The sequence below is a fragment of the Ovis canadensis genome, chromosome 4 (assembly GCF_042477335.2).
Source record: "Ovis canadensis isolate MfBH-ARS-UI-01 breed Bighorn chromosome 4, ARS-UI_OviCan_v2, whole genome shotgun sequence".
In the NCBI taxonomy this organism is placed as follows: Eukaryota; Metazoa; Chordata; class Mammalia; order Artiodactyla; family Bovidae; genus Ovis; species Ovis canadensis.
In genome coordinates, this window is record NC_091248.1 from 129,290,666 (window position 1) to 129,316,120 (window position 25,455).

A 25,455-nucleotide genomic window follows, 5' to 3' on the forward strand; every position below is an offset into this window, starting at 1 on the left:
CACCGAAATGCCCTCTGAGCCCTCCACGTGTCTGTCTCAGCAGTGCCCTTGGCCCTGGAGCCCCAGGTGGGTGCCGTGTCCCTGCTTCCGGCCTGGGTTTGCTGGAGGACCACACCACACCTCCCCGCATAGCTCTGGGGACATCAATCACCCCAGACTCCACGGGCCACACACAGGTCTGAGCTGGGGCCTCCCTGGGAGGGGACACACTCCCTCCTGGGGATTACACCCTGACCACCGCCACGGTCAGGACACCTGTGGAGGCCAGCAGTCCAGGGCCAAGGGCAGCAGCAGCCCCAGAGGCGTCCCGGTGCTTGGGGTCTCAACAGGGTCTGGACCACGTGTGTTTTCCTTCTCGATCATTAAAGGCAAACTAAGAGTTGAGGAAAACAGTGGAAGCAGTGGCAGATTTTATTTTCTTGGGCTCCAAAATCACTACAGACAGTGACTGCAGCCTTGAAATTAAAAGATGCTTGCTCCTTGAAAGGAAAGCTATGACAAACCTAGACAACATATTAAAAAGCAAAGATATCACTTTGCCAACAAAGGTCCATATAGTCAAAGCTATGGTTTTTCCAGTAGTCATGTACAGATATGAGAGTTGAACCATAAAGAAAGCTGAGTACTGAAGAATTGATGCTTTTGAACTGTGGTGCTGGAGAAGACTCCTTAGAGTCCCTTGGACTGAAAGGAGATCCAACCAGTCAATCCTAAAGGAAATCAACACTGAATATTCATTGGAAGGACTGATGCTGAGGCTGAAACTCCAATACTTTGACCACCTGATGTGAAGAGCTGACTCACTGGAAAAGACCCTGATGCTGGGGAAGATTGAGGGCAGGAGAAGGGGATGACAGAGGATGAGATTGTTGGACGGCATCACTGATTCAATAGGGATGAGTTTGAGCAAACTCCAGGAGATACTGAAGGACAGGGAAGCCTGGTGTGCTGCAGTCTTTGGGGTTGCAAAGAATCAGGCACGACTCAGCGACTGAAGAACCGCAACAAATGAACTGAGGACAGAAATCACTGTCTCTTTAAATGTCCCAGGTTCTCAATCTGCTCTGGATGCTGGAAGCCCCAGATGCTGCTCTCTTGGGTGCCGAGCCCCCGGGCCCTTAGACTTACCCTGGACCAGGTCCCAGCAGGAGGGTCTGGGGGACAGAGCAGCAGGTGTCTGACCCCGGCCAGGCTTTCCAGCCCGAGGCGTCTCCATCACCGAGCGGGGTCACTTTGTGAGGTCCACCCTCTCCCACCTTACTTCTTTCTCGCTTATTCCTCTATTCACTCCACCAGGCTCTGCAATCGGGTCCCACTGTCTTCACACACACCCTCAGTCCTGGAATCACAGACTCGCCATGTCCGGTGTCAAGGCTCTGCCCAGAAGCAGGACTCCCCGGAGCCACGCCTCCTCCAGGCAGCCCGCGAGCCCTCACTTCACTGTCTCCATCATCACTCGGGCCTTGTTTCTAGAATGTTCCTAGTCTGCCCCCTTGGGGGCTGGGAAAGGAAGGGGCGCTGAGAGTGAAGGCCAGCTGCTGCTGTCCCCTCCATCCTCACCTCCACCCCTGGAGGGGGCACCGCTGGGAGCAGGCATGCAGTGAGAACACACAGCCCTGCCGCTTGTGCCCGCCTGTCAGCTGGTGACTGGCCCACTGGCCGGTGATCCAGGGTGGCCGCTGGTGGCAGATGAAGGTGGAAGTGCTTAACGAGGATTTCCCCGGGAAGCCCCTTGCCTGGGCCCCTCCTTCCACCTGTCATCCTTGGATGCTGGGTCAGGGCTGCCACGCAGCGTGGTGACGGCCACATGGAGGGAAACTGGGCAAAGGAAGATGAGCCCCCCCAGCGGGGTTTGAGGTGCAGAGGATGGGCGGGAGGCGGTGAGCCAGCCTCCTCTGACTGATCCCGAATCCCAAACGTCTCCCCCAGACATTATAGAGTCCGAATCCCCCCCCTTCCCCTTGCAGACGAGCTGCAGGCTCTCTGTGGTCTCCTTTGTGGGCGCAGGTTCGGCAGAGAGGCTGGGAGCCAGGGCCAGCCGCTCCAGGTGGGCACCGGGCCTGCAGAGGGCTGGGGATATAGGCTCATAACCCCAGCTCTGCCCTTACCGTTCCATGGCCTTGGGCAAGACCCCAGCCTCCAGATCCCAGCAGTGCTGGCTCAAGACCCCTGGGGGCTTCATCTCACGCCCCCTCGCCCCTCACCTGCCTCTGTCCTCACTCCTGCTGGGCCCCCCGCCTAAGGGCTTTGGCCTGCTTCCTGCTGTCCAGTCACACTGGCCCCTCGGTGCTCCTGGACCCAAGGCTCACCCTCCCCAGGGCCTGGGCCTTCCGTCTATCTGCAAGGACCTGCCTCAGGGTCCACACGGCGCCTACTTCTCTGGCCCTCCGTCCTGCCCCTTCCCCCACAGCGCTCCCCACGGCCCGGCATCACAAAGGGAAACTCACTCGGCTGTCACAAGGGAGGGGCGCCGTGTGATTCCGCTCGTGAGGCACCGGAGCGGTCACTGGAGAGAGGCCGGGAGGAGACGCTGGGGGAGTGCCAGCACTGGGGGGCAGACAGAGCGGCCAGCTGTTAAAAGGGACAGGGGTCTAGTTCGACATGCTGGGAAGGTCTGGAGATGCCAGGGGCGATGGTCTGCTCAACAATGTGAATGAGCTTAAGTCCAGTGAAGAGTATGGGTAAAAATGGGTAAGGTGGTAAGTCTTACGTCCCATCTATTTTGCTGTACTGGTTGGGTCGCTAAGTTGTGTCCGACCCTTTGTGACCCTGGGGACTGTAGCCCGCCAGGTTCCTCTGTCCTCCACTATCTCCCAGAGTTAGGCTCAAACTCATGTCCGTTGAGTTGGTGATGCTACCTAAGCCCTGTCTATTTTACCACAGTTTAAAGAACCATCTCAGTGGCTTGCCCTGGGAGGGCGCACCGGTGTCTGTACACCCAGTGTTGGCACTGAGCAGCTCAGACACTGGTGGGACTGGCAGAAAGTGAAGCAAAAGTGGAAGTGTTCATCGCTAGTCGTGCCTGACTCTTTGTGACCCCGTGGACTGTAGCCCGCCAGGGCAGAGCGCTTCTCACCACTGAGCCTGAATATGGACACCGTTCCTCCATTCTCTCCCCTTCTCTGGATGCTTGAAATGTTCCATCATAAATAACTACATATATTCAAATGGGTGACCGAATGAATACTGGGCTCTCCCAAGGCCACCCCAGTCTGGACACCGGAAGCTGGGTGGGCAGGCAGCCACCCAGAAGCAGCACGGAGATAACAAGGGGCTGGGCAGGAAGCAGAGGGTCCCGGGGTGGGGAGGATACCGGCGGGGGGGGGGGGGGCGCGGTCAGGACAACAGCCGTGCCCGCTGCTGAGGCAAAGATGACCCATGGTCCCCACAGTGGCAAGGCCCGCTGCAGGCTCCGCTGGCATTAACAGGGGATGAGAGACTGGGCCAGGCAGCGTTCGGGTGATGCGTGAACCCGGGCAGGAGGAACTTTGGAGTTTCGTTCCAGAAGTGGTTGCACATTCATCACAAGGAGGGCTAATAGGAGGAGGAGGCTCAGTGCAAAACAAAACTTGTCGGGGGCTCTCGTCTCCAGTGTCCCCTGGACCCCAGCTGCGTGGGGACACAGCCTCCTGATGCACCCAGAGGCTTCCTGGCTCTAATGCTGGCCCTCAGAAGGGGCCTCTTAAGGCTCCAGGTAGCTTGTGTTGAATCACTCGCCTCTCACTACAGAGGGTAGAAAAGTTGCGACAGTCAGTTCTCTGAACTAATGAGCAAAATCCTTCCCTAATCTGCCTTTTACATTGTTATTACTATTGCTGCACGCTCTTTGTCCACATCATCTGGATCTCTGTTGACCAAAGAGGCCGAAATTGAAGGCTTAAGTCCAAACCATCGCTGTGTTTGCCTACAGAGTACGACACCTGCAGTGGGAGGTGCCTACTGAGCTTTGTAGGGGAGTGGGAGGCTGGGCGGGCCCTAAGCTCTGGGCCAAAAGGGGCAAGCTTCTTGTGAATCAGAACTTTCCAGGGCATTTTGTTACCAGGCTTGAAGTGTTTAAAACTCCAATCAGAGCCACAGGCTTCCAAACAAACATGCCGGCCACGGGCAAACATACATGGATTAAGTAACCGCCGATCTGCCAGGCCTTCATTTCCCTCTGCGGTTGTTCTGGCTGCTCAAGAGCCTAGGAGGCGACTTCCCTGGTGGTCTAGCGGTTAAGAAATCTGCCTTCTAATGCAGGGGGACGTGGGTTCGATCCCCTGGTCAGGAAACTGAGATCCCATAGGTTGCGGGACAACTAAGCCCACGCATGCACAGCAACCCACGTGCCTCACAGAGACCCAGCACAGCTGAAATGAGAAGGGAAAAGGAGGCCACAGGGACGGCTGTGTGTGCGCGCGCAACTGTGTGTAACAAGGAAGACGCGTGTGTGTGACGAACGACCTCACCTTGAAACGGAACAGAGGATACAGTGAGTGGTTCCCGGAAAAGACTGACAGGGCCACAGAAGCGCCCAAGAACACACAGAATCGCGCTGACCACCTGTGTTTACTTGATCTGGGGAAGACGGAGGGTGGGTGAAAGGCAGACATCCTCCCAACCCTCCTGGAAGCTTTCTTAAAAGAAGAGAGAAGACTTCTCTGAAATTCTTAAGCTCTAGGGTTTCGCCAGTGGCTCAGCAGGTAAAGAATCCGAGATACAGGAGATGCGGGTTGGAGATATGGGTTCAATCCCTGGGTCTGGAAAATCCCCTGGGGGAGGAGATGACAACTCACTCCAGGATTCTTGCCTGGAGAATTCCATGGACAGACACAGTCCATGGGGTCGGCTGCAGTTGGACACCACTGAGCACCCACATAAGGATAACCATAGGGAGGAAAGGGATCAGCTGGAAGGGAATTAAAAGAAGGCAAAGTCCGGAAACAGTGCTGCTGGAGAACCAGGAGTGACTGTGGAGGGGCCCCATTTCAATCCGCCCCATAACCAGCAATTCTCTAGGGAGAACCTGAGATGCTTCACGGCGTCAGGGTTGGAAGATGGATGGAGAACTTCCTTGGGGACGTGGTCCTTGTCCCTAAGAAGCCCGGAGGTCACTGAATAGGCAGTTGGGATGATTTCAGATAGGAGTGGTTCAGTCTGGTCTTGGGGAAGGGGTAGGTGGCAGGCAGGGAGCTGGGAGGATGCTCAGTCCACACTCTGTTTTTTTTTTTTTTCATCTGATGTATCCACACCACACATGATTGAGGGGCCAGCACCTGCTGCCTGCCCCTGCTCAACGGCTCTCACACTGGGACTCTGACAAAAGGAAAACTGGATACATGGGCTGTATCCCAAATCCCAGAGGAAGGGTCTAGAAGATACTCTGATTTTCCTGACCCTGCGATCAGAGCCGGCATTTGCATGTGAGCTCTTGTAAAGCCTGGTCAACATGCAAATGTTATTTTTGATTTCGGAAGCAGAACCGACAGGATGACAGATTTAAAACACAAGGGAGAAACCACTGTCTGGCAAAGAACAGGCTTTTTTTTTTCTAATGGGCCCACCCATGCTCATTAGCAAAACCAGACTTTTAGTGAAATAACAGGTTTAGACTTAGCTCTATAGTAAATGAATGTTTATTACTTTATTATTTAAAAGAAGAGTCTTCTTTTAAAACCACGTCTAATTTAGCCTGAAGCTGAAGCTCCAGTACTTTGGCCACCTAATTTGAAGAGCCGACTCATTGGAAAGACCCTGATGCTGGGAAAGATTGAAGGCAGGAGGAGAAAGCGGGTGACAGAGGATGACATGGTTGGATGGCATCACCAACTAGACGGACAAGAGTTTGAGTAAGCTCCGGAAGTTGGTGATGGACAGGGAGGCGTGGCATGCTACATGGGGTCGTAAGGAGCTGGACATGACTGAGCAACTGAACAACAACAATTAAGTCCAGAGTGTCTGTTATCCCCCACCTCCTCCCCTGCCGTGTCAGGCTAGGCACTGCTCTCCTCCAGCAATTCACCTTTGCACACGGTGCAATCAGACACCGCTCTGATTCCTTCACAAGACTGAAAACTCCCTGCATTTCAGAGCTGCTGTCTCCTTTGCTCATCCCCCCCCCCCAGGGTTATCAGTGGCACACTGGGTCCATTAGAAGTTTCCGGAAGTAATTGGTTAAACTGGGTGTAGCAAGCAATGTCGGCAGGTTTTCTGTTTACCTTTTTCTTTTCTTACTACAGGCACTGCCTTGGAGATACTGCAGGTTCAGTTTCCAGTCCATTGCAATAAAGTGAATATCGGAATGGTGAAGGGAGCCACACGGATTTCTCAGTTTCCAAGTGCATATATGAGTAATGATCACACAATAATGTAGTCTACTAAGTGTGCAACAGCATTATGTCTAGAAAACAATGTACATCCCTTAATTAAAATACTTCACTGCTAAAATATAAGGCTAGTCATCATCTGACAACACAGGGGAACCACAAACCTTCAATCTGCAAAAAAAGAGAGAGAGAAATGCAAGGAAACGAGGCATGCCTGTATTCTAGGCTTCCCAGTCGGCTCCGTCGGTAAAGAGTCTGCCTGCAGTGCAGGAGGTGCTGACAGACCCGACTTGGATCCCTGGTTTGGGAAGATCCCCTGGAGGAGGGCAAGGCAGCCCACTCCAGCATTCTTGCCTGGAGAATCCCACGGACAGAGGAGCCTGGTGGGCTGCAGTCCACGGGGCCACACAGAGTCGGACACGGCTGAAGAGACTGAACACACACACATGCCTAAATTCCAGTTTCCATGTACTGCCAAAATGTTTTGCCAAAGTCATTTCCTTACTACACAAAACGATGATTTCTGGCCACTTACCATGTGGCCTTACACCCAAGGAGCGCAGTTTAGTGCACCTGACAGCTTCCCCCTCTTTGCTACCACTGGGCTGTGTGAGGAGGCTGCTATTCTGTCTTAGGGGCGAGTGTTCAGGAATGCCCGTGTTCTGCAAGCAGCAGCCTTCAGGGCAGGCAAACTCCCAATTCTTAGGAAGTGGGCAGGCTTAGCCAGGCCCCTGGGAAGCCCTGGCTGCCTTGAAATCCACCTGCCTGACTCCAGCCAGACAGGGTGCCTCCCTCATACCCGCAGGTCACTGGAAGTACTGAACTGCAGATGGTTCACCCCACAAACCAAGCACACTGGTCCCGACCCCCCGTACCCAGAGAGGCTGCAAGAAGGTCCCAGAAGCCAGGGAGATCACACAGCAAGCTTCTCCCCGCACCCCACCCCCAGCCCCAGGACAAAAATCAAGGCAGGCGTTAACCCTTCCCTCCCGTGTTAACCCTTGACCACCCGATGACACAGCTGTGGGCCCAAGGGGATGAGAGAAAGGCATCCTCTGTGATCTCCGGTGCTAGTCTTCTCTGCACACACACATCTCGTACTTCTTAGCCGCCAACAACAGCTCCGGTCCATTCTTACTTGCCCCCAGGCTGCTGCTTTTGCCGAAATGAACGCCAGTCCCATTGATCACTCAACCTCATCAGGGCCAGTTAGAGAAAACAGCCTGGGGGAAAACACTGCTGGGCTGTCCAGGACAGCGAGGGGCAGGACTGTCCGTAAGGACACACATCCGCATCTGTCCCCTCTGCCTGACAGCCGTATCTGCACACAGCTGTCACCTGGGAGGCTGTGCTCGAGTGCACGCGCACACACACACATACTCACATACACACACACACACACACACACACACACACACACACACTGGCCCTGGGACCAGCAGAGGGCTGGGCAAAGGGAAGGGTCCTACCACAAAGGCCATAGGGCTCTGACTGCCGCCTCCCGGTGCTCCGGCTTGGGTCCTTGCGCTTTCTGTTGCCCCTGAGGCTGCCAAACCGCTTCATGGGGAGCTGGGGGCGCCGTGGGAGCTGGGCCAGGTGTGCATGCCAGGACTCGCAGGGGACAGTGTCAGCCCCGGGCGGCCACGGGCCAGGAGGGGCGCTGCGTGGGCTGGCAGGCGTGGAGCCCGAGAGCTCAGAGACGCCCCCGGCGCGTGCCGGCCACAGCCTGGGGTCCCCAGCCAACACTGGAGGGGTTGCCCGCGGGGCCAGCAGCCGCTGGACAAGCCGGGTGGTCCTCACCTCTGCACCCTCCCGCCGGGGCCGTGGCAAAGCTGGAGCAGCCGCTGCCCTTAAGTAGGCAAGAAGCTGCCCCGGAAGCCCAGGCAGGTCTGTTTATATAGTTAAGGTCAGCCACACACTCAGGCGCTCGGGGCTTTTTCCTCCAGAAAATGAAAAAAAAAAAAACAACAACAACAAAAGAGAGGGAGGGAAGACGAGCTAGGCAACGGGAGAAGGGCAACGCTGGCCGGTCATATGTGGGTCTGCAGAGGTCCCTTTAAAAAGACTGTAAAAGGAAACCACCCGGTCCAGACAATTCCTGGCACCGGTTGGCCAGAGTGCATTCCCATCATGACATGACATCACACAACTATTTTGATTCATGTGTTCCAGGGCTCCTTGGGGTCAGCAGGCTCCGGCTGCTTCTCGCTGAAGAAGCTGCAGGTCCCCGGGGCTGGAAGTTGCTGAATCTGAGCTCACGGCTCCCTGAGATGAAAGAAGCAGTGACTGCCTCTGAGGAGGGGACACGGGGTCCCCAGGGACTCACCAGGAGGGTCTTGACTCATGTCAGTTTGAACCAGGGACTGGCTAAGAACTGCAGAATGAGAGAACCCAAGGGGACTTCAGAGATGTGATCCAACCCCCACCCATGACCGAAGGGGAAACCGAGGCTCCAAAAGGGGGTATGATTTGCTCCAAGGCCTGTAACCACTGGTTAGAATTCCAACTTCCTTGACCCCTAAGCCAAACCCCTGACCAAACAAAAAACTTCTAGTGTGCATGTGTTTTGCAACTAAAAATAAAACTTTTAAAAAGAGAGGGGAAAATGTTCAATTCCTTTTGCTGATACCTCCACTAGGCTGCTGGGATCTGCCACTAATTAGCTTTGTGACCTTGAGAAAGTCACTCCTCGTCTCTGGTCCCAGTTTCCTCCTCAAACCAAGGTGAGATCTGCTCATGTTAGGAATTCATCTCCTTCCAGAAGTCTGAACATCTAATGGCTCTTTGCCCTGCCTTTTCTTTCCGCTGAGAGGGACGGAGATGCAATGATCAAATCTTTGTAGCAGGATGCATTGAAGGGACAGAGGAAATAGGTTTTGCCCTCAAGCTATGTGAAAACAACTTGGAGACACTAAGAAAAATTATAATACTAACTGCATGAAACATCAAAATGTGCTCAATGGCCAGTGGCCAGAATGGACAGTGTCATCAGCACAAAAGGATAGACAGAGAGGGGCAATCACATGACCCTGCTTGGAAAGCAGAGCTTGAGTTGGCCTTGAGGGCTGGCGGGTCTGCACAAGAGAGGAGAGGCCAGGCCCCCGTTGCACCTATGGAGGAACGTACAAGTCATGGAACAAGTCGCAAAATCCACCTCCACTTGGGTTCTCCAGTGCACTAGTGGATCGCTATCTGTGTTAAATACGGTAGCCCAAACTTAAGCTCTGAAAAAGTCTGAGAAGGTAGGTTTCAGAGTTTCATATTTAGATTTTCTCTTTTTAAAAGAGGAAATCTAACTTCTCCCTGGTAGCTCAGCTGGTAAAGAATCTGCCTGCATAACGGGAGACCTGGGTTCAATCCCTGGGTTGGGAAGATCCCCTGGAGAAGGGAAAGGCTACCCACTCCAATATTCTGGCCTGGAGAATTCCATGAACTGTATAGTCCATGGGGTCGCAGAGTTGGACATGACTGAGTGACTTTCACTTTTTAAAAATATCAATTCAGGGACTTCCCTGGTGGTCCAGTGGCTGAGACTCTGTAGTCCCTATGCAGGGGGCTCAGGTTCTATCCCTGGTCAGGGAACTGGACCCCATATGCCTCAACTAAAGACCCCATATGCCTCAACTAAAGATCCCATATGCCTCAACTAAAGATCCCATATGCCTCAACTAAAGATCACATGTGTTGTAAGTAAGACCCTGTGCAGCCAAACAAATAAATAAATATTTTGAAAAATTAAAAAATCAATTTGGCACTTAAAAAAAATGGAAATGTTCTTCTGGTTTAAAAATGAAACAAAGCAGAGCTTCCTTAGAAAAGATTGCTAAACAAGAATTCTAGTAAGAAAGAGCCATATTTGATTAAAAGAAAAATGAAAGGCTTTGTCTAAAGCAATGCAAGATTCTTATACTATATGAGAGACTATGTAGAAGAAAACACTTCAGAGTTTAGCGACTAAAAGGGAACAATGAGTTTAAATTCGTGTGGGAAATAAACAGCAACCCGGGCACATCCAGCGGCTCTGTACATAGCTTATACAGCCCTTCACTCACCAAGTAGTTATTAAACCTCTACCAAACGAGCAGGACAGATGTTGATGGAGGGGATTAGAGCTACGAAAAATTCAAAGACATTCCTGTCCTCTAAGAATTATATTTTAATTAGTAAGATAATAAATACTGTTTGGGGAGTACCTACCATATGTCAGTTGGAGTGCTGAATATGAATTTATTTCATCATTCCCAGAAACCTATGGGGCAAGTGTTACTAACACCATTTTACTTAAAGCTGAATAACTCTTACTGTGCTGTCTACAGAGACGTGGATGGACCTAGAGACTCTCATACAGAGTGAAGTCAGAAAAACACACATTGTATATTAACAGATACATGTGGAATCGAGAAAAATTGTAGAGATGAACTTATTTGTAAAGCAGAAATAGAGACACAGATATAGAGAACAAACGTATGGGTACCAAGGGGGCAAGGGGGCATGGAATGGACTGGGAGATTGTGATGGACATATATACACTGTCAATAATAAAGAAGGCTGAGCGCCAGAGAAATGATGCTTTTGAGCTGTGGTGTTGAAGACTCTTGAGAGTCCCTTGGACTGCAAGGAGATCCAACCAGTCCATCCTAAAGGAGATCAGTCCTGAATATTCATTGGGAGGACTGATGCTGAAGCTCCAATACTTTGCCCACCTGTTGCAAAGAACTGACTCATTGGAAAAGACCCTGATGCTGGGAAAGACTGAAGGCAGGAGGAGAAGGGGCGGCAGAGGATGAGATGGTTGGATGGCATCGCCGACTCAATGGACATGAGTTTGAGCAAACTCCGGAGTTGGTGAAGGATAGAGGAGCCTGGCGTGCTGCGGTCCATGGGGTCTCAGAGTCGGACACGACTGAGCAACTGAACAGCAACATAAAATAGATGACTAATGAGAAACTACTGTAAGCACAGGGAACTCTACTCAGCGCTCTGTGGCGACCTAAATGGGAAGGAAATCTGAAAAAGGGAAGATACGTGTATACATAGAGCTGATTCACTTTGCTGTGCAGCAGAAACTAACAAACACAACACTATAAAGTGATTATACTCCAACAAACAAAATAAATACGTAAAGTTGAGCAAGTCTCTGCAGTGCCAGAGCCCACTGCTGCTGCCCAGCTCTGGGCCGCATACCCTCTGGATTCGTCCAGTAGGATCGTTTGATGCCTTTGGAGAGGAGAGCCAGGAGGTGCAGTGCAGGCAGGGTGGAGGAAAGAACCCCTGGGCCCTTCGGGGGGTCATGGTTCTGTTACTGAGATGGCCACAGAATATTCTGGAAAGACACAGTAGAACTGGCCTGATGGAGCAAAAAGTCGTTTGAGGCCCAGAACAGTTCTCTGTCCCACAGGACAGACCCTGGGGAGCTCTGGATGGACGGAGCTGGGGAGCAGGGTTAAATTGCAGCTCTAAGACAAGCCTGGGAGATGAGAAGGATTGGGAAGCCTGGTGTGCTGCAGTCCACGGGGTCGCAAGGAGTCAGACACAACTGAGCGGCCAACAACAACAGAACAAGTGATGCCAGACGCGACGACCTTGACTACGGATACAAGGCCCCAGCGAGCCCCGGACTCCACTGACATGTGCCTTTGGTCTCACTCAAAATGCTCTTCCCAGGGCCAGCTTCACTCAGGAGCAGAGACGAAGGCTGCGGAGACACTGGACTTCCAGGGTGGAGGTGCAGGGCCTGCGGGAAATGCTGGGGTGGGGTGGGGGGCCAGGGGGGACTGGGGTGAGGTGGGGGGCAGGGAGGACTAAGCCGTAGGGGCTGCCACCTGCTGTGGTGCAAACCTCCCGCCTTGGTCCATTTCAGGGCACTGATGGGCATGGACGGGCTCGCAGAATTCCCAGACGTTTTACAATCGGCTCTCTTACCACTGTGTCTCCCTGTTCGATTCGTATTTGCCTGATACTCCTTAACTTGGGACAACACTTTTGCACAACTGAGATGAGTGCAGATACATAAGGATGAGGCGACACCCAGGCTGCAGGTGGAGTGACGAGCACACGTCCTTCAGGACATCCAACCTCGGGGCTGGGAGCGGTGGCCACTGTCGGGAAGACCAAACACCCCTTCGTCACGGTTTCCGCAGCTGATGGTCCCAAATGAACAAGAGGTGAAGCCCCTTCACGCGATCGTGATTCAGCCGGCAAGAACACCTCCTCATGGAATGCTTTCCACACTTGGGGGATTTTTTAAAGGGAAGGGCTGAAAAAGAAGGAACCAGTGGCTTCCAAGATGGAACTGTGTTTATTTCGTTTGGCCCCACCACGTGGCACTTGGATACCTTTGTTTCCTGACCGGGGACAGAACCCACTCTTCTGGCAGTGGAAGTGTCGATCTTAACTACTGGGTCACCAGGGAAGTCCTGAAAAGTGTGTTTAAAATGTATTTCTGGAGCATATTATACAAATCACTCTCTTGGTTGGTGCTATACCCAGAAGCCTGGACTAGGACCATGTAATGAGGGCAGTTTTCAAACTGTGGGGCTGGACAAGACTCTTGAGAGTCCCTTGGACTGCAAAGAGATCCAACCAGTCCATCCTAAAGGGGGACAGTCTTAGGTGTTCACTGGAAGGACTGTTGCTGAAGCTGAAGCTCCAATACTTCGGCCAATACTTCACATCAGAGCTGATTCATTGGAAATAACACTGATATTGGGGAAGATTGGGGGCAGGAGAAGTGGGTGACCGGGGATGAGATGGTTGGACGGCATCACCGACTCGATGGACGTGAGTTTGAGTGAACTCCAGGAGGGCAGCACACCACTCGGCACTCAGAGCAGGCTCCACCGCCGAGAGAGGTTCAGGCCTTGAACATTTCTCATTTCTCCTTACTGTTATTATTGCGTGACAGCTGGGAATCCAGGGAAGGGTGGACTGCTCCTCAGGGAGCCTGGCTGGCCTGGCCTTCTGATAGGGGTGGGGACAGTGGGCCTGACTCCACGGCCACTGTCTCTGCAGTCAGGGCCTTCTGCTGCACACGCTGGGGATGGGCAGGCAGAGGGGCCAAAGGATGCTGAGCATCCACCACAGTGTCCACATGGCCAGTTGACAAGTCCTACCGGGGCTCCGGCAGAAAGCCCAGGGTGGACCCTTTTACTGGGCAGAGCTGCCTCCTGGTTCGGCCTCTGTCCCCTGTGCTGCGGGAGTGGGCCTCCCGGGTCAGCAGCAGACACATGGGCAGAGACCGTTTACTCCGTTTCACGGAGACGGTCACCAGAGGCCTGGATGAGAGGCTGGGTTGGGGGGCTGAGACTCCGTGCAGACCTGTCCTGCTTGTCACCCCCGTGTCCAGACACACCCTCACCTTGGGCCCCCGGTCCAGGCCTGCAGGGCTGAGGAGGGCTGCCGGCAGGCAGGCGCACCTCGTGTAGACCAGGGCCTTCCCAAAGTTCTCCTCGGCCACGCCGTGAGGCAGGGAGGCCAGCCCTCACGACTCGGTTTAAGAAGCAGAACATGCGGAGGTTCAGAGAAGCGAAATGATTTGCCCAAGATCCCCCTCCGGGGACCAGCGGCACAGCTGGACTGGCACCCTGCCGGTTTGCTCCCCCCTGAGACCTGGGTTCGATCCCTGGGTTGGGAAGATCCCCTGGAGAAGGGAAAGGCTACCCACTCCAGTATTCTGGCCTGGAGAATTCCATGGGCTGTATGGTCCATGGGGTCGCAAAGAGTCGGACGTGAGCGAGCGGCTTCACTCTTTCACTCTCATCTCATGGTAGGGACCCCCCCACACACACCCCGCCCTGCCAGGATGCCTCTTCTGGGTTCCATGTTGGAAAAGGAAAGGAAGACAGACCCACTGCCAATGCACCCGGAAGCTTTGTGGGTCACGTGACGGTACCTGAAAAGCACTGGACCCCTCAGAGGCCACGGGCCAAACCAAACCCCAGTTATGTAAGAGGCTCTGGGTGGGGGTGGGGGGGACCCTCGGAGCGGCGGGCGGGCCACACGCCCGGGAGCACAGAGTTGCTGGCACTCTCCGGCTGGTTGCAAAATACAGTGTCGGATTTCATGGAAAGTTCTAAAGGTCACCGCAGCACTTGACTCTGAGTGAGACTGTGTGTCACCTCTCCGGGGCTTCCTTTCCTTGTCCCCAGAGCTGTTTGTGAGGCCGAGGCTCCCAGGCGACCGTCCCAGCCCTGACCCGGGCGCCCACATGTCGCCCAGCACGCCTACCGTCACATATACCTCTCGGCTCCTCCCGGAACTCGGAGCGACAAGAGGGTGATTTTTCTGGCAAAGACAAACCACCTCAACTTGGAACAGTTCAAGTCACACCAGTGGCATCTAAGCCCAGTGACATCGGGGGTAGCTTGATTTAAACAAACACCGAAAAGGACAGAAAAAAGCAAACACCAATGGCAGTCATGATTTTCAGCACGCCAAAGTACAGCACCCCAACAGTAGGGAGTCCCTGGGTGTTCTTAAAATCTAATGCCCCACGGAAGGACCCAGTGTGTGCTTCACTGAAATCCCTTCTCATGGGCCCTATAGTTCCCCGGGGGTCTCTCACCAGGCCAAAGGCTCTGTGGCACCAAAGACAAGAGCTGATGCGATTTGCTCTGACTCCAGGTTTCAAATTGGTCCCAGGGTGAACCCCGGACTCAAGGTCACAGAGCAAGGCTTGCAAACACCAGATTCCATAGGGTCTAGAGGTTGAGTGTCTGGCTTTTGTGTTTACTTCTTCCTCTAAGTTATGTCTTAGGGAGGTCAGAGGGCTACCGGAATGTGTAAAACCCTTGTGCAAGGGTGAAGACCCGTGAACGCACAGGCTCGGCAGAAAGCCAGACGGTGGTCCACCCGGCCCCTCATCTCCCAGGCAACTAGGCACCCTCTCCATTTTCTGGAATCCAGGGCTTTCAGGAGAAATTTGAAAAGTGTCGCCGTGGTAAAGAATCTGTCTTCAGCCAATGCAGGAGACAAGACCCAAGAGAGGCAGGTGCGATCTCTGGGTCGGGAAGATCCCCTGCAGGAAGGCACGGCTACCCACTCCAGTGCCCTTGCCTGGGGAATCCCAAGGACAGAGGAGCCTGGCGGGCTACAGTCCAGGCGGCCACAAAGAGTGGGACATGACTGAAGCAACTTGAGCATGTAGGAAAACCCCTCCTGCTTCGGCACTTCCTTCAGCTGGAAACCACTAGCTTAGAATATGAGGCCTGGGGGGAGGTTTGCCTTGAGCTGTCCCTTCTGAATCGTGACATATATTCCCCAACGAGACAATACACAGAAAGGTTCATAAGACTTGAGTCAGACACCGCAGCAACGCAATTACCGGGGTCAGTTCTGAGTCGCTGTTTCTTCTCCCTCATTTCTCCCATAAGAAAAAAAATCACAATACAGCCTGAGCCCATGTCACAGGGTTTTAAAGTAGGAAAAATACCCTGTCAGCCCCCAAGCATTTTAAACACCAAACGGCATCGTCAGGGCCTTAACCCAACCCAGAGGGCTGTCATGCGCCTCACAGGGTATCACCTGGAGAGCCCGTCTCCGAGGCCACCTCTGCTCGGCGGCAGCTGGGGCAGGGGCCCTGCATGGGGGACAGTGTGGGGCACTTGAACTTGAACTGACGGTACCACATGTCTGCAGTTCCTCTTCCAGCTGAACTGAGTCAGAGGTACTCGGACAGAACCCCCGCTCACGAGCCAAAGGCACTGCATTTCTCGAATGGGGAGCCAAGGGACTTTCCTCCTGATCATTTACTCATTTCAAACAACACGCACAAAGAATCCCGGTTTCTTAGCAGCGAGTTTCGATCGGGGAGAGCCTGGGTGCTGTTCAAGACAAAACTCCACCGCAAAGCATGCAGCAGGTACATGGAAGGAAGGGCTGGGGGCAGGGTGGCCGGAAGTTCAGCCCTTCCTTGGTCCCCCTGCAGTTAAGACTCCGCTTGCAATGCAGGGGTGCAGGTTCAATCCCTGGTCAGGGAACTGAGATCCCACGTGCCGCGCAGCACGGCCAAAATTTACCCAAAAAACATCCTTCAGTCCGTAAGTCTACACACAGTCTTCACACCTCAGGGGCAGCGGGATGCATTCATCCCAGGGAATCTGGTCAGGACCCCAAGTCATCAATAAAGAGTGAGATGCTATTTAGTATCTTTCAAATAAGAAAACTGCAAAGTGTCTGAGCCACCAAACACTAGAAAATGCAGGTTTGGGTGCTCAAAGGCTTACGTTTCTGATGTCTAGGAAGTTCATTTCCATGGCTGGTTCATTTCGCTAGGTTGACCAAATATTTAAAAAATCCTATAATCTAGATCGTTTGTTGATTCAGATGGGCCTTACCCCCAGGGAATCAGATCTTGCCATAATCACTGACATTTCTCACCCGAAATCACATCATTCTCCTTGGGGGCAATACTGTCTCTAAGAGGGTGAGAAAACTGGCTTAGGGCGCTGGGGGACAGCCTCTTTTTACATACAAAGCACAGTCTCATGCAACACATAAGTAATATGTGGTATATCTGTCTTATTAAAATTATAAGGGGGTGATCAAAAATGCCTAAAAAGATTCCTGATGGGGTGATAAAAAGTAAAGATTGATTAATTAAAAAAAAAAAGGAGAACAGAGGGGAATTGAGGAAGACGTGGGGAAGAGAGTATTCATCCCCCACTGTCATAAGACCACATGCAAGGTCCGCCACCAATAAACGGTACAATAGTTGAAGATGGACATAATTTAAAGAGGTCCTTTATGAGGTTTTGGAGGAGTGGGGCTGGGACCTTCCCATACTGATCATTTTGCATTCCTTGATTTTTTATTGTTTTGAAAACCATGCAATTGAACTACTTCACTGAAAAGTAAAATGTAAAGAAGAGAAAACAAAAGAAAAACAGCAACAAAATCGAACAAACGGTGATTAGTGTCTTCAGCAGAAAAGAAAAAATCAGCAAAGCACCTTTTAAGGCAATTGTTTTATCAGAAAAAGATGAGGGACACTGTTGGAACCAGCACCTCTCCTGAGCCATCGGCTCTCGTTTTAGCCCGACCTGTCCTTGGGGACAACCTAAGAGACCTTGCCATTCACCAGGGTTCTAGAGCCCAGCTTCCTGGCCTTTAGGGACCTGGGGCTGGCTGGGGGTCCTCTGGCGTCAGAGGGTGAGGAGGATGGCATGGGAAGAGAAGGAGGCCTTCTAGCCCTCACCACCAAACAGAAATGCTCGGAGGAAACCTGCCTCCCTGTGGTCAAGCAGGAAAGCTTACTGAGGGTCGGAAGACATGGATGCTCCAGAGAACTTGCTGTTTTTCCTCTCCCCTCACTCAAGGCTTTAAGGGACTGTCAGACTCTCAGCCAGCCTTTCCTGACGAGGTGAGGGACCCTGTGACAATGCCCTCGTCCACCGGCCTGGCCTGGCCTCTCATTCTCCCTGGAGAGGCTCATTCCTGGAATCAGCGACCCGTGGTCAGGGGCAGCCACCTCCTGGGGCCCTGCTCCCCATTCTTCACGCCAACAGGTCTGAGGCTCTCTAGGGGCCAGGCACCAAGGAGCAGCACACTAAGTAATTCTGGTCATCAAAAGCTTGCTGTCATCGAAATTAAAAATTTTTCAGAACTTCTTGGTGGTCCAGTGGCTACGACTCCACAATCCCAATGCAGGGGCCTAGGTTTCATCCCTGCTCAGGGAGCTAGATCCCCTGTGTCGCAACCAAGAGTCCCCAGGCCGCATCTAGAGACCCCGCGTGCGGGAAATAAGACCCAGTGCAGCCAAATCAATAAATAAGAGATCCCGCATACCCAATGTAGTCAAGTAAATAAATACTAAGACATTTTTATGCACATCAAAGGACACTATTAAGAGAGTGAAAAAACCCACAGAAAAGAAGAAAATATCTCCAAATCATATATCTGCTAAGTGTCTAGTATCCAGAATATATAAAGAACTCCTACAATTCAACAACAAAAAAGACAACCCAGATAAAAATGATAAGGCATTTTCCCAAAGAAGACATGCACATGAAAAGATAGTCAATGTCATTAAAGAACAGCAAATCAAAACCACAACGAGATGCCACTTCCAATCGACTAGGAAGGCAATAGTACTAACAGCAACAACAGACGGAAAGTGGCAAGTGCTGGAGGGGATGTGGAGAAGTGAAAACCCTCATCCGTCGCTGACGAGACTAAAATGGGGTGGCCACAGTGGAAAACAGTCACATCATTCCTCACCACATTAAACAGGATAGTCAAATGACCCAGAAATCCCACTCCTAGGTATCCACACAAAAGAACTGAAAACGCACGCATGAATATTCATAGCAGTACTAGTCACACCAGCCAAACGGAGGAAACCACCCAGGTGTCTACCAATGGAAGAATGGATAGGCAGAACGCAGTCCGTCCAGATGAAGGAATATTATTCAGTTTCATGAATATTATTCATGAAAAGGAATGAAGTACTGACACACACTCCACCATGGACAAATCTTCAAAACAATATGCTCAGCGAGAGAAGCCAGACACAGAAGGCCGTATTTTGTATGATTCCATTGAAACGAAAGTTCCAGATCAGGCAAATCCACAGAGACAAAAAGCAGATCAGTGTGGCCAGGAGCTGAGTGGAGGGTGAGTGTGGAGCAATGGTTATTGATACGAGGTTTCTGCTGGCGTGATGAAAAAGTTCTAGAACAAAAGAGTTCAACTACAGTAGATACTAGAAAAAAAATACTGGTAAATTCTATTGGGTTGGTAAAAAACCTCATTCAGGTTTTCCTGTAACAAAAAGACAACCCAGTTAAAAACGGTAGACATTTTTCCAAAGAAGACATGTACGTGAAAAGGTGCCTCAGTGTCATCCCTTAAGGAATTTCTGGACAACCCAATACAACCTGGGTTTAGGGAAAGGTTTCCTACTGATGTCTAAGTGCTGTTGAAGGGCCATCTTCATGTCTCTTGAGAATCTTCTATTCATGTTTTTTGCTATATCAGCTCAAAGATACCACGTTTATGTATTTTTACAGCTATATAATACTATACCGTGTGGATGCACCTTTTTAATCTTATCTAACCACTCTCCTAAATTAAGCATATTGCCGGCAAGTCTGCTGAGAAGGCCTAGAAGCTGTGATAGCTCAGCTGCAAAAAACATACTTCGGCCCTTATTTCTAATGCTGTTCACCATGCTGAGAGGGATTGGGGGCAGGAGAAAAAGGGGACGACAGAGGATGAGACGGCTAGGTGGCATCACCGACTCGATGGACGTGAGTTTGAGCGAACTCCGGGAGATGGTGATGGACAGGGAGGCCTGGCGTGCTGTGATTCATGGGGTCGCAAAGAGTCGGACACGACTGAGCGACTGAACTGAACTGAAATGAACTGATTCACCGCCTGAAAATAACAAGGGCTGTCTGGAGAAATGGCTGATTCCAGGACTGGGGCAGGGAGAGTTCAGGTGAGGCTGGATAGTTTTGTTGCATCAGAAAATAAGAAGTGTTTGCACAGACTCAACTTAGTGACTGAACAACAAGCGTGTGCTGGGGGGGACAGACCCAGGACACGGGGGCCAGCCTGAAGGGGCTCCCGCTGGCCAACGGGGCAATTGGAACATCAGAATATGACAAGGGCAACTGAAACCTGTTGACTAAAGCTCGAGCCCGTGATCACATCCGTGCCTACAAACATAAGGGAAATTTCTTCCTTCGTAGGAATTCCAACCAATCAACGCAGAATTAACGATCATGTAAGAAAATACCCCACCCACCACTGCAGTAATAATTCAGGCAGAATAGACGACTGATGCTAAAATCAGCAATTGAAAGCTGGATGAGAAAGAAAATATTTACGTAATTCTAAAGGAGTTCCCCATGAAATCTTTACTGCTTACAAAGGGGAAAGGAGTAACTTTCTTAATTGGGGTGGACACCTCCTCTAACCGAGTGATCGGTCAGTGTCACCCAGAAGAGGTCATCATGACATCCCACGCTCCCCGCAGTGAGGCCAGCACAGGACACTGGACACGTGGCCTCATGCCCAACCAGCCAACCTGAACTGAATCCCGAGGAAACGTCAGACAAACCACAGTGAAGGACGTCAGACAAACCAGAGGGAAAGATGTCAGACAAACCAGAGAGGACAGTCTGTGTGTGGTCTTGAAAAATGTCACAAAGAAAAAAGATTGGGGGCAGCAAATCGAGAGGGATGGAGGAGAAGGGACACCCAAACACAGGGTGTGACATGGGCTTCCTCTTCTGAAAACGTCACCGAGACAATCTGTGAACCGAGAATACAGTCTGCAGCTTAGCAAAGACAGTGGTATCGATGTTAATTTCCTGGTTTTGATAATTAAACTGCAATTGGAAGAATGTCCCTGTTTTTAAGAGACGAAGTATTTAGGGGCTGGGGACATTGTAACCGCAGCTTCCTCTTGACAGTTCAGATTTCATATAGACACACACAAATACATATTTTATTGAGAGGTGGGAGTGGATATAAGCAAATGTGGTCACAAAATGTTAACCCTGGGGCATCTAGATGAAAGGGGTGGGAGAACGCTTTCTACTGTTCTTGTAACTTTTATATAAGCCTGAGATTTTCAAAATAAAACGTGATTTTTTAAAGAGAAATTAAGCAATAGTCAGAGATGGGCTGCCCTGGTGGCTCAGTGGTAAAGAATTCGCCGGCTAATGCAGGAAAGTGAAGCGAAAGTCTCTCCGTCGTGTCTGACTCTTTGTGACCCCATGGACTGCATGGTCCATAGAATTCTCTAGGCCAAAATACTTGAGTGGGTACCCAGGTCTCCCGCATTGCAGGTGGATTCTTTACCAGCTGAGCCACCAGGGAACATGGGTTCAATTCCTGATCCCCGATCTCTGCTCCCCAACAAGAGAGGCCACTGCAGTGAGAAGCCCGCACACCGCAATTGGCGAGCAGCCCCTGCCTGCCTCAGAGAAAAAACCCTCTAGGCAAAGAAGACCCAGCACGGCCAAAAATAAATACACAGACTAATATTTTTTAAAAAAGAAGCGGTCAGAGCAAGAATGCAGGGACCTCCCTGGCGGTCCAGTGGTTCAGACTCCATGCTCCCAGTTCAAGGAGGACTGGATCCATCCCTGGTTGGGGAACTAAGAACTTGCATGTTGCCTGGTGCAGCCGAAATAAAAAAATTTAAAAGAAATGTTATCTAAAAAAAAAAAAATCCAGGGTTTGATGGCATCTCCTTTTATTGTGTTGCGTGGTACAGAATCATCGCGGAGCAGCGCTGAGAGACCCAGAGAGCTCTACAGTTTGCCAAGGGAAAGGAGATTTTTGTCGCGTAGCTTCTCCCAGATGACAGTATTGATGGCCGCGCCCTGCAGCCCGACCCAAGCGGGCTGGTCTGCGTTTCTCTGCGTGGTGGCCAGCAGAGGGCGCTCTCTCCGGGGACCACGCGGGTGACCGGCCACATAGCTCTGCCATGCGCTGGCTGAACTTTTCAGGAAACTCGGATGCCACACATACTTTTCCTTTCTTTGCGGGCAGGCAGGATGAGTCACGTTTTTTTCTGAAGTCTGCAGAGCCACGGGATCCAGACCTCAGCAGCTGCCTGGATCCAGAGGGCTCTGGCCTGGGCAGTGGACCGAAGATGGGGCCCTGAGCCCTGGGACGCAGCAGGGAGGATCTCGCTCAGCCGGGCGCAGGGTAGGACTCGTGTGACTCCAGATTGCAACCAACCAACGGGGCCAGGGCCGTGGGGACCAGTGGCCGCAGGCAGCCCCGGGGCCTGCCTCTTCTCCCAGTTCACGTTCAGCCTCACCCCGAGCTCGGATCCTGCCTCCAGCCCCATGCACCTCTTCATCCCGGCATCCAGGCTGCCCTGTCTTCCCTCCGGCGGCCAGTGTCGAGTGGGACACCAGGGCGAGAGCCGAGGGCGGGGCAACACCTGAGACGGACAGCAGCAGGGTGTGCTTTAGGGACGCTCTCAGGATCAACATCCACAACAGGAGGAGGAGGACTGGGCCAGGGCGAAGTGCAGAGGCGACAAAGACCCAGCCAGGGCCCCCACCCAGAAAGCGCGGAGCGGGGACAACCCTCAGAGCTGCCCAGAGGGGCTGAGGGGCTGGTCCTTGACAGCCAGGCACCTTTGAGGACCCAGCAGGCAGGAGGCCAGGTGAGCAGTACAGGCTCCGGTCAGAGCCAGCCCAGGGCCAGAGCGTGGAGGGCGTAGCAAGACCAGATTTTCACTCGAGCGGATCGGGGAGGCACTGAGGGGTCGAAAAGGGGACGCCGAGATGGCCACCATCCATTAAAACAGGGGCCAGCCCTGCTAACCGCCTGCTTCTGCAAATAGGGATTCACTGGGACCCAGCTTACATTTTGTCTGCGGCTGAGTCGTGGCAGCAGAGACCTGGTGATCCACAAGCCCTAAAACATTTCCTATCTGGCCACTATAGCAAGGGGCGTCCCTTGTGGCTCAGATGGTAAAGAATCTGCCTGCAATGTGGGAGACCAGGGTTCAATCCCTGGGTGGGGAAGAGCCCCCTTGAAGGGAAAAGCTACCCCCTCCAGTAATTTTTGCCTGGAGAATTCCATGGACAGAGGAGCCTGGACAGAGGACTACAGTCCATGGGGTCGCAAAGAGTCAGGCAGGACTGAACAACTTTCACTTCCCTTTTATAGGAAGAGTTTACCGATTCAGTTCAGTTCAGTCACTCAGCCGTGTCCAGCTCTTTGTGACCCTGTGGACTGCAGCACGCCAGGCCTCCCTGTCCATCACCAACTCCTGGAGTTCACCCAAACTCATGTCCATTGAGTCGGTGATGCCATCCAGCCATCTCATTCTCTGTCGTCCCCTTCTCCTCCAGCCTTCAATCTTTCCCAGCATCAGGGTCTTTTCCAATGAGTCAGCATCAGGTGGCCAAAGTATTGGAGCTTCAGCTTCAACATTGGTCCCTCCAATGAATATTCAGGATTGATTTCCTTTAGGATGGACTAGTTAGATCTCCTTGCAGTCCAAGGGACTCTCAAGAGTCTTATCCAACACCACAGTTCAAAAGCATCAATTCTTTGGCTCTTAGCTTTCTTTATAGTTCAACTCTCACATCTATACATGACTACTGGAAAAACCATAGCTTTGACTAGATGGACCTTTGTTGGCAAAGTGAAGTCTCCGCTTTTTAATATGCTGTCTAGGTTGGTCATAACTTTTCTTCCAAAGAGTAAGCGTCTTAATTTCATGGCTGCAGTCACCATCTGCGATGATTTTGGATAATTATGATAGGCCTTTTTAAAAAGGATTTAATTAAGAAATCTCCATGAAGAACTGTGTTTTGTGTTAACAAGTTTTAAGCGTCCTACTCAAACCAACTTTCTTTAAGTAAAAACTTGATGGCGTCATCAAAGCCAGGTTGATAGAGCAGTTCCAACCTGCTGGTCACTGAAATAGCCTCTTCAAGAGAGGACTGGTGTTGGCATGGAGGTTCTGAGGCCTTGATGTCCAGACCCAAGTACCAGGGATGAAATCCCCCACGTCTGACCCTACTCTAGAAGGGGGCACATAGGCCCCAACCCCTGGCATGTGAATCGATGACTCAGAGGCTCCAAACTAAAAGCTTAAAAGCCCAAGTTCATTCGTCCACACACAGTACAAAACTCTTGGCATTTTATGGGAAAACAGACTTTTATTTGAAAAATAAACTCCAGTTGCTGGGAGAGAAAAGAAGAGCGGTCTGTGATCCAACACGGAGAGGAACGAGAAAGGACACAAGGTTCACAAGTTCAATAAACCTCCTGGGAAGCTCATTCGCATTTCAAACAGCTCTCCTTACATCCTTTGATCAGACCCACACACCAGGAGCCGGGGTTTAAAGAAGCGAGATGTAAATAACCCAGAATCACAGTCACCCACAATAGAACATTAATATTTTAACTAGGAACAGAAAAGTAAATGTATTCGGGGTGTTCGAAGTACACATGGCCTGAGTCATGGCTGTGAGCTGGTCCTGAGAAGCAAGTTCAAACCTCCAGCATCTGGCATCTCCGGCAAAGCCCTCAGCGCTTCCTTCCAACCTCTCTGGTTCTCTGGGCCCCGAAGTTCCCAGCCAGACTCCTCGATCTGCGGGCAGGCGATCCACGCCCCGTCCTGCTGTTTATGACCATCTAGGGTGGCATTTCCCAAAGTGCAAGCGCAGCCCCACGCCTGCCCCCTCGGGCACCCCGCCGTGTGGGTCAGAGACGACATGCAGCTGCCACCAACCCAACGAGGGTCGAGTCAACAACAGCGCACAGAGGCCAGGGTAACTATTGTTTCATGAGATATGGCTTTTAGCCGTGCATGTGACTGTGCTGGGTTATGATATAAAACAAAGCAACAAAGCAGCTTCAGGCCAGGGTTGTGACGATGCTCCGCGGCCTTGCTGAACGCCCTGGGCTTCCCGCTTCCCCGCTGGGCTGCAGCAGCCCCTGGGTCCTGGGGTCCCCTTGGCCTGTCTGTCCTACAGACCCTGCAGTCGGGACTGAGAGAAGCAATCGGGGGTCATCAGAGTGGGTGGCTGTCCAAGTCTGCGGCTTTCAACACCTTTGCTCTAGCGGGGCTTCCCAGATGGCATAGTGGTGAAGAACCCACCTTCCAATGCAGGAGACCCAGGTCTGGATCCCTGGGTCAGGAAGATCCCGCGGAGGAGAGCATGGCAACCCCTTCAGGATTCTTGCCTGGAGAGTCCCATGGACAGAGGAGTCCATGGTGTGTCCATGGTGTGTCCATGGGGGCACAGAGTCGGACACTACTGAAGTGACTTAGCACAGCACAGCGCGGGACAAAGATAAGTGTCCCAGCGCCCAGTGGGGCCGACTTCCGTCAGCCGTGGTCCCTTGGGGTGGACAGCTGCCCAGCTGGGACATGATGCCATTTCTTGCGCAGTGAGGGGGAGGGGGGCAGCTAGCAAAAGCACTCCAGTCTCACCCCAGCAGCTGACATAGCTCCATCAATCGTGGGTTCTGGGAAGCCCACTGCTTCCAAGAAAAGCATCTGTTGCATCTGTTTTGTTTTTGCTTTTTGGAATCACTATTAACTTTCATTTCCTTTTGGCCGCAAGAAAGCACATGGGCTCTTAACTCCCTGACCCGGGAGGGAACCTGTGTCCCTGCAGGGGAAGCCCTAACCACTGGGCCGCCAGGGACACCCTTGCCC

General features: G+C 52.1%; 1 protein-coding gene across 13 annotated transcripts in view; it reads right to left on the bottom strand.

Annotated features, from left to right (window-relative positions):
• PRKAG2 (protein kinase AMP-activated non-catalytic subunit gamma 2) overlaps positions 1–25,455 on the bottom strand; it is a 310,044-nt gene that overhangs the window by 167,703 nt on the left and 116,886 nt on the right. For 2 of the 13 annotated variants that reach the window (XM_069588750.1, XM_069588749.1), the window contains exon 1: positions 7,775–8,339. The exons of 10 other annotated variants lie outside the window; for them this stretch is intronic. In XM_069588750.1, coding sequence (XP_069444851.1) covers positions 7,775–7,868 — 94 coding nt within the window. In that variant the 5' untranslated portion in view covers positions 7,869–8,339. Of the gene's footprint in view, positions 1–7,774; positions 8,340–25,455 lie in introns of those variants that run through there. One more of the 13 variants, XM_069588762.1, reaches the window with a different exon arrangement.